Source organism: Xenopus tropicalis, chromosome 3 (assembly GCF_000004195.4).
Source record: "Xenopus tropicalis strain Nigerian chromosome 3, UCB_Xtro_10.0, whole genome shotgun sequence".
NCBI classification, from domain to species: Eukaryota; Metazoa; Chordata; class Amphibia; order Anura; family Pipidae; genus Xenopus; species Xenopus tropicalis.
In genome coordinates, this window is record NC_030679.2 from 836,337 (window position 1) to 850,714 (window position 14,378).

The window sequence follows — 14,378 nt, forward strand, 5'->3', positions numbered from 1 at the left end:
GATAGTAAGAGACAGACCCAGACGGATAGTAAGAGACCCAGACGGATAGTAAGAGACAGACCCAGACGGATAGTAAGAGACAGACCCAGACGGATAGTAAGAGACCCGGATAGTAAGAGACCCAGACGGATAGTAAGAGACCCACACGGATAGTAAGAGACCCACACGGATAGTAAGAGACCCACACGGATAGTAAGAGACAGACCCAGACGGAGAGTAAGAGACAGACCCAGACGGATAGTAAGAGACCCAGACGGATAGTAAGAGACCCAGACGGATAGTAAGAGACAGACCCAGACGGATAGTAAGAGACAGACCCAGACGGATAGTAAGAGACAGACCCAGACGGATAGTAAGAGACCCAGACGGATAGTAAGAGACAGACCCAGACGGATAGTAAGAGACCCGGATAGTAAGAGACCCAGATGGATAGTAAGAGACTCAGACGGATAGTAAGAGACAGACCCACACGGATAGTAAGAGACCCGGATAGTAAGAGACAGACCCAGACGGATAGTAAGAGACAGACCCACACGGATAGTAAGAGACCCGGATAGTAAGAGACAGACCCACACGGATAGTAAGAGACAGACCCACACGGATAGTAAGAGACCCGGATAGTAAGAGACAGACCCACACGGATAGTAAGAGACAGACCCAGACGGATAGTAAGAGACCCGGATAGTAAGAGACAGACCCACACGGATAGTAAGAGACCCGGATAGTAAGAGACAGACCCACACGGATAGTAAGAGACAGACCCACAGAGTAAGAGACAGACCCAGACGGATAGTAAGAGACCCGGATAGTAAGAGACAGACCCAGACGGATAGTAAGAGACCCGGATAGTAAGAGACAGACCCAGACGGACAGTAAGAGACAGACCCACACGGATAGTAAGAGACAGACCCACACGGATAGTAAGAGACAGACCCACAGAGTAAGAGACAGACCCAGACGGATAGTAAGAGACAGACCCAGACGGATAGTAAGAGACAGACCCAGACGGATAGTAAGAGACAGACCCAGACGGACAGTAAGAGACAGAGTGAAGCCGCAGTCGGGGCAGAGAGAGGGAGAGAGTCCACCCCAGAGCGGTGCGGGGGCAGGAAGCCGGAGGGGGGAGTTTGGGGCAGGGAGAGACGGAGCAGAGGAGAGAGAGGAGGGAGCGCAGAGCGGGGAGGGGACAGCAGTGCGGGAGCAGCATCGGCCGCTACTGGGGGGCAATAGGGGGTTGTGGGCACCCCCGGGGGGCAGTAAGGGCCATCGGACTATACTGGGGGGCACCGGATTGTTCTGGGAAGACTCCGGATCAGAAGTTATCGGTACCGGGGAGCGCACACACCCGGGGAGGCCCCCCCTGTGCCCCCCACTCCGCGCCTATGAACCACCACCGAGAGGGGACACCGACCCACCGGCACCTACCGACACCATGTCCGGGCACCCACCCAGCAGCAAGTCCCACCGCAGAACTTCCCTGCCCTGTATCCCCAGAGAGCAGGTAAGGGGCCCCCCATTTCTCTTCCCTCCTCTCACTCAGTGTGGGGGTGCCAATGTGAGGGGCACAGGGGTGCCCCCCCCGGTGTATGTAATTGCCCCCCCACTGGCACCCTGTAGCACCTTCACTGGCACCCGGTAGCACCCCCACTGGCACCCTCACTGGCACCCTGTAGCACCCTCACTGGCACCCTGTAGCACCCTCATTGGCACCCTGTAGCACCCTCACTGGCACCCTGTAGCACCCCCACTGGCACCCTGTAGCACCCCCACTGGCACCCTGTAGCACCCTCATTGGCACCCTGTAGCACCCTCACTGGCACCCTGTAGCACCCTCATTGGCACCCTGTAGCACCCTCACTGGCACCCTGTAGCACCCCCACTGGCACCCTGTAGCACCCTCACTGGCACCCTCACTGGCACCCTGTAGCACCCCCACTGGCACCCTGTAGCACCCTCACTGGCACCCAGTAGCACCCTCTCCTTGTATATTGGGGCCGCTGTCACTGTATCTGGCCCTCCGGCTGAGCCCCAACTTTATTCGTATATATATGTGTGTGTATTTGCCCCAGTGGCATGGGGGGGGGTTCTTCATGGGGCAGTTATTGGGCATTTGCTGTTTGCGGAACTTGTTTGAGGGGTCTGAAACTTTTGGACACCCCCCCAAATGCATCTGTCGGTCCTGGAAGTGGAGTTTTATAGTGATGGTTTGGGGGGTATCAGTCAGACCCACCCTGGGGGGCAGTTGGTGGAGATGATGCCCCCCCCCCCCCATGGCTTCCCTGTGTGACTATTGCTTGGGTTGGCGCAGCCGGAGGGCTCCTCCCGGTCCCTATAAGGGAAAGTTGCTCCCGGTCCCCCTGGGGCCCCTGATACAGTAAATATCTGCCCTGCACCCCAATAGGAACAGCCTGTCACTCATGTGTATGTGGCTGCTGTACATTAGCGGGGTGTACGGGAGCCGGGGCCCCTGAGGAGGATTTGGGGGGGCTGTTGGTTCTCTGTTTGATCGCCCCGACATTTACCGTCCCGTTCCCCTTATTGGTCCTTTATTATTATGTGTAGTTATGATTAATATTTTATTCTAGAAAACTTACCCCCCCCCCCCTATTTTATTGGGAGATTCCATTGCCCCATTGGGGCCCCTATAGCAGCACCCCAATGATTGGATTCTCTGGTTCTGACCCGATATTTGTGCGATTAATGACTTGCACCCTATCCGTCATGCCCCCCTGGGGTAATTACTAGGGTATTGGATTTGGTTCCGTTGGATCTATCCCCCCCCCCCGGTTCTGGTGCCGAGACCAAATGTACTGGGGGGGAGGGGGGGGGGGTTCTGTTCTCAGGGAATCGGTGAGAGTTTGTTCTGGAGGAAATGAAATCCCCAAATGGGGCAAAAGGGGCAGAACTTTCCATGTGGGGGTAGTGAATAGGGGCAGTATTTATGCCAGTGGGGGGTATTCAGACTGGACCTATGGGGGGGTTCTGGAGATCCAGTGGGCTGGGGGCAGAGGGAATGGCCTGGGAGGTTTAGGGAGAAGTTACTAAATGCAGCTCAGCCCCCCCCCCCCCCCCCAATGGCAGGAATGTCGCTCCCCGGGGACCGCAGGGGCCGTGGGTAAATGCTGCTCTTTGGGCGGAACTTCTGCACATTGGGACCCAGTAGGGTCAGTAGAACTCTCAGGTTCTGGGCCTACAGGGGGGGGGTGGGTAATTACTGCCAATAATCACCCCCCCCCCACCACTAATAACTCCGCTGGTTCCGACTCCTGCAGACTCATCTCATTAACGGGCCTGGGGGCATCTGCTGACAGATATTGTGATTGGCTGAGAGGCACAGTGACGTCAGATAGTGTCCCCAGAACAGGACAAGTGCCCCGGGGCTGGTTCCGCTTAACTTGCCCTTTATTTCCCATAAGGCCTAGCGCTGGAGCAGATGGGAGACAGGAGCCGCTTCCCTCTCTGTTTGCCGACACTTTAATTACGGCTCAGCGGCTGCCGGGGGGGCGGGGCCATTAGCAACGGGCCCCGCCCACAAGGAACTGCCCTGAGACCGAACCCACCGTGGGTATCACTGTTACAGGAATTAGATGAGTGTGAGTGAGTGAGTGTGTCAGTGAGTGTGTGTGAGTGAGTGTGTCAGTGAGTGAGTGTGTCAGTGAGTGAGTGTGTCAGTGAGTGAGTGAGTGTGTCAGTGAGTGAGTGAGTGTGTCAGTGAGTGAGTGTGTCAGTGAGTGAGTGTGTCAGTGAGTGAGTGTGTCAGTGAGTGAGTGTGTCAGTGAGTGAGTGAGTGTGTCAGTGAGTGAGTGTGTCAGTGAGTGAGTGAGTGAGTGTGTCAGTGAGTGAGTGTGTCAGTGAGTGTGTCAGTGAGTGAGTGTGTCAGTGAGTGAGTGAGTGAGTGTGTCAGTGAGTGAGTGTGTCAGTGAGTGAGTGAGTGTGTCAGTGAGTGAGTGTGTCAGTGAGTGTGTCAGTGAGTGAGTGTGTCAGTGAGTGAGTGTGTGAGTGAGTGTGTCAGTGAGTGAGTGAGTGTGTCAGTGAGTGAGTGTGTGAGTGAGTGTGTCAGTGAGTGAGTGAGTGAGTGTGTCGAGTGAGTGAGTGAGTGTGTCAGTGAGTGAGTGAGTGTGTCAGTGAGTGAGTGTGTCAGTGAGTGAGTGTGTCAGTGAGTGAGTGAGTGTGTCAGTGAGTGAGTGAGTGTGTCAGTGAGTGAGTGTGTGGTCAGTGAGTGTGTCAGTGAGTGAGTGTGTGAGTGAGTGAGTGTGTGAGTGAGTGTGTCAGTGAGTGAGTGAGTGTGTCAGTGAGTGTGTCAGTGAGTGTGTCAGTGAGTGTGGTGTCAGTGAGTGTGTCAGTGAGTGAGTGTGTCAGTGAGTGTGTCAGTGAGTGAGTGTGTCAGTGAGTGAGTGTGTGAGTGAGTGTGTGAGTGAGTGTGTCAGTGAGTGAGTGTGTCAGTGAGTGAGTGTGTGAGTGTGTCAGTGAGTGAGTGTGTGAGTGAGTGAGTGTGTCAGTGAGTGAGTGAGTGTGTCAGTGAGCGAGTGTGTGAGTGAGTGAGTGTGTCAGTGAGTGAGTGAGTGTGTCAGTGAGCGAGTGTGTGAGTGAGTGTGTGAGTGAGTGAGTGTGTCAGTGAGTGAGTGAGTGTGTCAGTGAGTGAGTGTGTCAGTGAGTGTGTCAGTGAGTGAGTGTGTCAGTGAGTGAGTGAGTGTGTCAGTGAGTGAGTGAGTGTGTCAGTGAGTGAGTGTGTCAGTGAGTGTGTCAGTGAGTGAGTGAGTGTGTCAGTGAGTGAGTGTGTCAGTGAGTGTGTCAGTGAGTGAGTGTGTCAGTGAGTGTGTGAGTGAGTGAGTGAGTGTGTCAGTGAGTGAGTGTGTGAGTGAGTGTGTGAGTGAGTGTGTCAGTGAGTGAGTGTGTCAGTGAGTGAGTGTGTGAGTGTGTCAGTGAGTGAGTGTGTGAGTGAGTGAGTGTGTCAGTGAGTGAGTGAGTGTGTCAGTGAGCGAGTTGTGAGTGAGTGAGTGAGTGCAGTGAGTGAGTGTGTCAGTGAGCGAGTGTGTGAGTGAGTGTGTGAGTGAGTGAGTGTGTCAGTGAGTGAGTGAGTGTGTCAGTGAGTGAGTGTGTCAGTGAGTGTGTCAGTGAGTGAGTGTGTCAGTGAGTGAGTGAGTGTGTCAGTGAAGTGAGTGTGTCAGTGAGTGAGTGTGTCAGTGAGTGTGTCAGTGAGTGAGTGAGTGTGTCAGTGAGTGAGTGTGTCAGTGAGTGTGTCAGTGAGTGAGTGTGTCAGTGAGTGTGTGAGTGAGTGAGTGAGTGTGTCAGTGAGTGAGTGTGTGAGTGTGTCAGTGAGTGTGTCAGTGAGTGAGTGTGTGAGTGTGTGTGTCAGTGAGTGAGTGTGTGAGTGAGTGAGTGAGTGTGTCAGTGAGTGAGTGTGTCCCAGTGAGTGAGTGTATGAGTGAGTGTGTGAGTGAGTGAGTGAGTGTGTCAGTGAGTGAGTGTGTCAGTGAGTGAGTGAGTGTGTCAGTGAGTGAGTGTGTGACGTGAGTGTGTCCAATGAGGAGTGAAGTGTGTGTGTCAGTGAGTTGAGTGTGTGTGTCAGTGGAGGTGAGTTGTCAGTGAGTGAGTTGTGTCAGTGAGTGAGTGAGTGTGTCAGTGAGTGAGTGTGTGTGAGTGAGTCTGTCAGTGAGTGAGTGAGTGTCAGTGAGTGAGTGTGTCAGTGAGTGAGTGTGTGAGTGAGTGAGTCTGTCAGTGAGGTGATGTGTCAGTGAGTGAGTGTGTGTGAGTGAGTCTGTCAGTGAGTGAGTGTGTCAGTGAGTGAGTGTAAGTGAGTGTCAGTGAGTGAACAAAACAGCTTGGCATTGGCAGGGCAAGTAGGGCAAGTGGGGCAGTGTAATAGATTGGGGGCAAGTAGGGCAAGTGGGGCAGTGTAATGGATTGGGGGCAAGTGGGGCAAGTGGGGCAGTGTAATGGATTGGGGCAAAGTAGGGCAAGTGGGGCAGTGTAATGGATTGGGGGCAAGTAGGGCAAGTGGGGCAGTGTAATGGAATTGGGGGCAAGTAGGGCAAGTGGGGCAGTGTAATGGATTGGGGGCAAGTAGGGCAAGTGGGGCAGTGTAATGGATGGGGCAAGTAGGGCAAGTGGGGCAGTGTAATGGATTGGGGGCAAGTAGGGCAAGTGGGGCAGTGTAATGGATTGGGGGCAAGTATATGGTGATGGGGGAGTCTCTGGGATTTGGGCCTCTTCCCCTTCTGCCTCCTGGTCATGTGACTGTGGGTGCTCACTCCCTATTGGTTCTGTAGCTGGGTTTGGGCCCAGTCTGTGTTCCTTCCCCACTGATTGGTGGATACTCACTTTGTTACCTCCTTTCCTCCAATCACTGACAAGTTACTTGTTATTGTTTGTTTTACTTGCCCTTTGCTCTGTTGCTGGGAGTCTTGGGTGGGCCGGGGGCTGGACAGTCTCCCAATGGGGCAGAAGGGGGTGTCGGGCTATTGGGGTGCCTTCCCCCCGGGGGTATAAAGCTTCCCCTTGTGTAACTGCAACTCCCTGCACCCTCCTATGAGACTATGGGGGCGGCTACACTAGGTGCCCCACAGATACCCCCGTATTAATCACACCTGGGGGCCTAAGTGCCTATTGGCCTGCCCTGGAATAGACGGGGGAAGGGGGGGGGCAGGGGCAGCTGGGGGGGCAGTCAGTGGCTCTACAGACAGGAAATTTTTGCACCTTCCAACCAGGCCCCCGGGAGTTTTCCTGGTAACCTGGTGGGCCAGTCCGACACTGGCTGTTGTTGCTAGGATCACTGACCCTAGCAACCAGAAAGTTGTTTCACATCTACTTGTATAGAAACAATAAATGGATACAGAGGGAAGAACCGGGGGGGGGGGGCAGTTCTACAGTAATGCCCCCCCCAGCTGACTCCTCCCATAGATGGGATGTACATATAGCCCAGGCTTCCCTGGGGGGGGGGGTGCTGAACTGTAGCTTTAACGCTCTGCCAACCCCCGGCTTTAGGGAGAGATGGACTAAGCGGCGCTGCGGTGCCACATGTGCTACTGGGCTGAACTCATTGCCAGATGTTGGCCGATCCCTTGGGTACTGTTACTCGGGGGTCCGTCTGGACATTCCTCCCCCCCCCCCATACTGGTGTTTATACATATGGGTCGGAGCTGCCATAGTGTTACATAAGGGGGGGGGGTCACGGGACACGTGGAGCTGCAGTAACGGAACCAGCGCAGCCCATAGAGCTGAGTGGAAATGTGGGGCTGGAACCAGTTAGAAGCCGACGGCGGGAGCAGTTCCAGTACAAACAGGGGCCGAGATTACTGGGACCAGTGCAGATTGTGCCGGAACCCACAGTCTCCTGAGTTGGGCCAGGAACGGCGCTGCCCAACCTCCTGTAAGTACAATGTGTTCCCCATCTGCCCACAGCATGGCAGCTCCGCTCACTGGGCCTCTGATTTGCCCCCACAGGGGTCATTCTGGGTCACTTCTTACATGTGTTTAGGGGGCTGTTCCTGCTGAATTGTGCTTAGTACAGGGGAATCCCTATGTGCCATAGTTTTATGGTATCTCTCTGTACAGGCTATGGGCAAACTTAGGGGGCTGTTCCTGCTGAATTGTGCTTAGTACAGGGGAATCCCTATGTGCCATAGTTTTATGGTATCTCTCTGTACAGGCTATGGGCAAACTTAGGGGCTGTTCCTGCTGAATTGTGCTTAGTACAGGGGAATCCCTATGTGCCATAGTTTATGGTATCTCTCTGTACAGGCTATGAGCAAACTTAGGGGGCTGTTCCTGCTGAATTGTGCTTAGTACAGGGGAATCCCTATGTGCCATAGTTTTATGGTATCTCTCTGTACAGGCTATGGGCAAACTTAGGGGGCTGTTCCTGCTGAATTGTGCTTAGTTCATAGGGGTCTCTGTGTCAGTGTCATGTTTGGCTGCAGATGCCCCTTTAATTGTGTTATTGCCCCCCCCTCACCCCTTTAGGACCAGTACATCCATCAGACCACTGAGCCAGTTGCCAGCCATGGGGGAGACAAAAGGATTCTGCTCCCTGTCCACATTCCCATCAGTCCCTGCCCCAGTGAGCTTACAATCTAAGGCCCCTATCCCATTCCCATCAGCCCCTGCCCCAGTGAGCTTACAATCTAAGGTCCCTATCCCATTCCCATCAGCCCCTGCCCCAGTGAGTTTACAATCTAAGGTCCCTATCCCATTCCCATCAGTCCTGCCCCAGTGAGCTTACAATCTAAGGCCCTTATCCCATTCCCATCAGCCCCTGCCCCAGTGAGCTTACAATCTAAGGTCCCTATCCCATTCCCATCAGTCCCTGCCCCAGTGAGCGCCTTACAATCTAAGGCCCCTATCCCATTCCCATCAGCCCCTGCCCCAGTGAGCTTACAATCTTAAGGCCCCTATCCCATTCCCATCAGCCCCTGCCCCAGTGAGCTTACAATCTAAGGTCCCTATCACATTCCCATCAGTCCCTGCCCCAGTGAGCTTACAATCTAAGGTCCCTATCCCATTCCCATCAGTCCCTGCCCCAGTGAGCTTACAATCTAAAAGGCCCCTATCCATTCCCATCAGCCCCTGCCCCAGTGAGCTTACAATCTAAGGTCCCTATCCCATTCCCATCAGCCCCTGCCCCAGTGAGGTTACAATCTAGGTCCCTATCCCATTCCCATCAGTCCCTGCCCCAGTGAGCTTACAATCTAAGGCCCCTATCCCATTCCCATCAGCCCCTGCCCGCATAGCTTACAATCTAAGGTCCCTATCCATTCCATCAGCCCCTGCCCCAGTGAGCTTACAATCTAAGGTCCCTATCCCATTCCCATCAGCCCCTGCCCCAGTGAGTTTACAATCTAAGGTCCCTATCCCATTCCCATCAGTCCCTGCCCCAGTGAGCTTACAATCTAAGGCCCCTATCCCATTCCCATCAGCCCCTGCCCCAGTGAGCTTACAATCTAAGGTCCCTATCCCATTCCCATCAGTCCCTGCCCCAGTGAGCTTACAATCTAAGCCCCTATCCCATTCCCATCAGCCCCTGCCCCAGTGAGCTTACAATCTAAGGTCCCTATCCCATTCCCATCAAGTCCCCCCAGTGAGCTTACAATCTAAGGCCCCTATCCCATTCCCATCAGCCCCTGCCCCAGTGAGCTTACAATCTAAGGTCCCTATCCCATTCCCATCAGTCCCTGCCCCAGTGAGCTTACAATCTAAGCCCCCTATCCCATTCCCATCAGCCCCTGCCCCAGTGAGCTTACAAATCTAAGGTCCCTATCCATTCCCATCAGCCCCTGCCCCAGTGAGCTTACAATCTAAGGTCCCTATCACATTCCCATCAGCCCCTGCCCCAGTGAGCTTACAATCTAAGGTCCCTATCCCATTCCCATCAGCCCCTGCCCCAGTGAGCTTACAATCTAAGGTCCCTATCACATTCCCATCAGTCCCTGCCCCAGTGAGCTTACAATCTAAGGTCCCTATCCCATTCCCATCAGTCCCTGCCCCAGTGAGCTTACAATCTAAGGCCCCTATCCCATCCCATCAGCCCCTGCCCCAGTGAGCTTACAATCTAAGGTCCCTATCACATTCCCATCAGCCCCTGCCCCAGTGAGCTTACAATCTAAGGTCCCAATCCCATTCCCATCAGCCCCTGCCCCAGTGAGCTTACAATCTAAGGTCCCTATCCCATTCCCATCAGTCCCTGCCCCAGTGAGCTTACAATCTAAGGTCCCTATCACATTCCCATGAGTTCCTTCTATTTGGGATGGGCTGGGGGAGGTGTGTCACAGTGAGAGGGGCAGTTCTTTGTGCAATAGCCCCCCAGTTGCATGGAGAGGGGGCACATTGGGCAGAAGTTGCCGGTGCAGATGTGACTGTATAGGTGCCAGTAACAACACGACCCGCTAGCGGGTGGCACTGAGTGACGTCAGTCGGTGACCTGGGGTTGAGCACAAAACACAAGTAGAGGAGGAGGAGCCGGACCCCCCGGGGGGCACATAACGTCCTTCATGCAGTTTCCCTTTCATCTTCTGCTGTTTGTCAGTGGGAAAATGGGCAGTGGGTGATACCTGGGCTACTGACTGTGCCTGGCACGGGAGCTTACACTCTGGGCTACTGACTGTGCCTGGCACGGGAGCTTACACTCTGGGCTACTGACTGTGCCTGGCACGGGAGCTTACACTCTGGGCTACTGACTGTGCCTGGCACGGGAGCTTACACTCTGGGCTACTGACTGTGCCTGGCACGGGAGCTTACACTCTGGGCTACTGACTGTGCCTGGCACGGGAGCTTACACTCTGGGCTACTGACTGTGCCTGGCACGGGAGCTTACACTCTGGGCTACTGACTGTGCCTGGCACGGGAGCTTACACTCTGGGCTACCGACTGTGCCTGGCACGGGAGCTTACACTCTGGGCTACCGACTGTGCCTGGCACGGGAGCTTACACTCTGGGCTACTGACTGTGCCTGGCACGGGAGCTTACACTCTGGGCTACTGACTGTGCCTGGCACGGGAGCTTACACTCTGGGCTACTGACTGTGCCTGGCACGGGAGCTTACACTCTGGGCTACTGACTGTGCCTGGCAGAGGAGCTTACACTCTGGGCTACTGACTGTGCCTGGCACGGGAGCTTACACTCTGGGCTACTGACTGTGCCTGGCACGGGAGCTTACACTCTGGGCTACTGACTGTGCCTGGCACGGGAGCTTACACTCTGGGCTACTGACTGTGCCTGGCACGGGAGCTTACGCTCTGGGCTACTGACTGTGCCTGGCACAGGAGCTTACACTCTGGGCTACTGACTGTGCCTGGCACAGGAGCTTACACTCTATGTACTGTATAATGAATAGGCCGTGTTTGTGCATCGTTGTCAGCAGTTTGCCCCCCGGGGAAGACCCTCAGCAGGGACTTAATAGAATTAATAGAGTCAGTCAGGCAGCCCCCCCCCGCTGTGTGTGTGTGTGGGGGGGGGCAACGGGCGGCTCTATTGGCACTGACCCCTCGGCACCTTCCTGCCCTCAGCCCTCCTGTCTCTCCCTGTCAGTTCCCCCCTACACTCCAACTAATGAGCCTTACTGCCCCCCTACACTCCAACTAATGAGCCTTACTGCCCCCCTACATGCCAACTAATGAGCCTTACTGCCCCCCTACATGCCAACTAATGAGCCTTACTGCCCCCCTACACTCCAGCTAATGAGCCTTACTGCCCCCCTACATGCCAACTAATGAGCCTTACTGCCCCCACACTACATGCCAACTAATGAGCCTTACTGCCCCCCCTACACTCCAGCTAATGAGCCTTACTGCCCCCTACACTCCAACCAATGAGCCTTACTGCCCCCTACACTCCAACTAATGAGCGCCTTACTGCCCCCTACACTCCAACCAATGAGCCTTACTGCCCCCTACACTCCAACTAATGAGCCTTACTGCCCCCCTACATGCCAACTAATGAGCCTTACTGCCCCCTACACTCCAACCAATGAGCCTTACTGCCCCCCTACATGCCAACTAATGAGCCTTACTGCCCCCCCTACACTCCAACTAATGAGCCTTACTGCCCCCCTACATGCCAAACTAATGAGCCTTACTGCCCCCCTACATGCCAACTAATGAGCCTTACTGCCCCCCCTACACTCCAACTAATGAGCCTTACTGCCCCCCTACATGCCAACTAATGAGCCTTACTGCCCCCCTACATGCCAACTAATGAGCCTTACTGCCCCCCTACACTCCAGGCTAATGAGCCTTACTGCCCCCTACAGCCAACTAATGAGCCTTACTGCCCCCTACATGCCAACTAATGAGCCTTACTGCCCCCCCTACACTTCCCAACTAATGAGCCTTACTGCCCCCCCTACACTCCAACTAATGAGCCTTACTGCCCCCCTACATGCCAACTAATGAGCCTTACTGCCCCCCTACATGCCAACTAATGAGCCTTACTGCCCCCCTACACTCCAGCTAATGAGCCTTACTGCCCCCCTACACTCCAGCAATGAGCCTTACTGCCCCCTACACTCCAGCTAATGAGCCTTACTGCCCCCCTACACTCCAGCTAATGAGCCTTACTGCCCCCTACATGCCAACTAATGAGCCTTACTGCCCCCCCTACACTCCAACTAATGAGCCTTACTGGCCCCCCCTACAGCACTAATGAGCCTTACTGCCCCCCCTACATGCCAACCAATGAGCCTTACTGCCCCCCTACATGCCAACTAATGAGCCTTACTGCCCCCCCTACATGCAACTAATGAGCCTTACTGCCCCCCTACACTCCAGCTAATGAGCCTTACTGCCCCCCTACACTCCAGCTAATGAGCCTTACTGCCCCCTACACTCCAGCTAATGAGCCTTACTGCCCCCTACACTCCAGCAAACTGAGCCTTACTGCCCCCCCTACACTCCAACTAATGAGCCTTACTGCCCCCCCTACATGCCAACTAATGAGCCTTACTGCCCCCCCTACATGCCAACCAATGAGCCTACTGCCCCCCTACATGCCAACTAATGAGCCTTACTGCCCCCCCTACATGCCAACTAATGAGCCTTACTGCCCCCCCTACATGCCAACTAATGAGCCTTACTGCCCCCCCTACATGCCAACTAATGAGCCTTACTGCCCCCCCTACATGCAACAATGAGCCTTACGCCCCCCTACATGCCAACTAATGAGCCTTACTGCCCCCCCTACATGCCAACTAATGAGCCTTACTGCCCCCCCTACACTCCAACTAATGAGCCTTACTGCCCCCCCTACATGCCAACTAATGAGCCTTACTGCCCCCCCCCTACATGCCAACCAATGAGCCTTTACTGCCCCCCTACATGCCAACTAATGAGCCTTACTGCCCCCCTACATGCCAACTAATGAGCCTTACTGCCCCCCTACATGCCAACTAATGAGCCTTACTGCCCCCCTACATGCCAACTAATGAGCCTTACTGCCCCCCTACATGCCAACTAATGAGCCTTACTGCCCCCCTACATGCCAACTAATGAGCCTTACTGCCCCCCTACATGCCAACTAATGAGCCTTACTGCCCCCCTACATGCCAACTAATGAGCCTTACTGCCCCCCCAAGTGCCAACTAATAATCTTTACTGGTTCAGTTCTGCCGCCTATGTGCCAACTAATGGGTTTTACTGGTTTTCACTGTTTAATTGGCGTGACACCAGTTGATTGAAGAGACAGGCGCTGGTTCCGTAACTGGCCCATTACAGTAGGATCCAATGATAAGGGCTGATGGGATTACACCCCCCCCCTTACTGTAAGGGCAAATTCCTGCCAGGGTGGGGCATTACTGGAACCCAATGAGCAGAGGCCCCCAAGCCGCTTACAGTATGTGGAGTGTAACCTCCGTGGGGTCAGAACCTCCCTCCCTTCCTGCCCGGACATGATCCGGCGCCTTGCCCCTCCCACTGGGGTATAAATCCTGGAATTCCCCCTGGAGGTAAAAAGTAGGGCAGACCCCCCAATGACAGTAACTGCCCAACATTGGTGTAAGGGACACTTTCCCTTTAAAAATAGAGAATTATCTGCCTCCAAGGGGCTGGAGCAGCAGTAACAGGGGTATTTTATTGGCCCGGGGGCTTTTATTGCTTTACAGCGTCAGGGAGGGATTCAAACCCGACAAACTGCAGAATTATCAGCAATTAGTAAATCAGCCTCCCGGGTCGAGGGGGAACGGCCGGTGCAGCCCCCAAGCTCCTCCCCCCGACGGCTGCAGGTCGTTTTGTGTAATTAGATTGGGCGCATCTGCTTCTCCTCTTCCTCTCTCTTCCCTAATGGGCCGACAATTGCCCCCTGGGGGGTTTGGGCAAATTCAGCTTTTCCACACAAATACGTTTCTTTTTTGCACCACGAGACGCGGGAAGCGTTTGCCTGCGTTCCCTCAGTATCTTGCCCCATCGTCTCCATCTTGCCCCATCGTCTCCATCTTGCCCCATCGTCTCCATCTTGCCCCATCGTCTCCATCTTGCCCCATCGTCTCCATCTTGCCCCATCGTCTCCATCTTGCCCTACTGTCTCCATCTTGCCCTACTGTCCCCATCTTGTCCTACTGTCCCCATCTTGCCCTACTGTCTCCATCTTGCCCTACTGTCTCCATCTTGCCCTACTGTCCCCATCTTGTCCTACTGTCCCCATCTTGCCCTACTGTCCCCATCTTGCCCCTACTGTCTCCATCTTGTCCTACTGTCCCCATCTTGGTCTACTGTCTCCATCTTGCCCTACTGTCCCCATCTTGTCCCTACTGGTCTCCATCTTGTCCTCTACTGTCTCCATCTTGTCCCTACTGTCCCCATCTTGCCCTACTGTCTCCATCTTGCCCTACTGTCCCCATCTTGTCCCTACTGTCTCCATCTTGTCCTACTGTCTCCATCTTGTCCCTACTGTCT

The 14,378-nt window shown here is 54.6% G+C and overlaps 1 protein-coding gene across 1 annotated transcript in view; it reads left to right on the plus strand.

Annotated features, from left to right (window-relative positions):
• The first annotated feature begins 1,053 nt into the window (after positions 1-1,053).
• Positions 1,054-14,378, plus strand: part of pde3a (phosphodiesterase 3A) — a 109,964-nt gene continuing 96,639 nt past the window's right edge. The window contains exon 1 of the mRNA XM_031898094.1: positions 1,054-1,501. Coding sequence (XP_031753954.1) covers positions 1,383-1,501 — 119 coding nt within the window. The 5' untranslated portion in view covers positions 1,054-1,382. The remainder of the gene's footprint in view (positions 1,502-14,378) is intronic.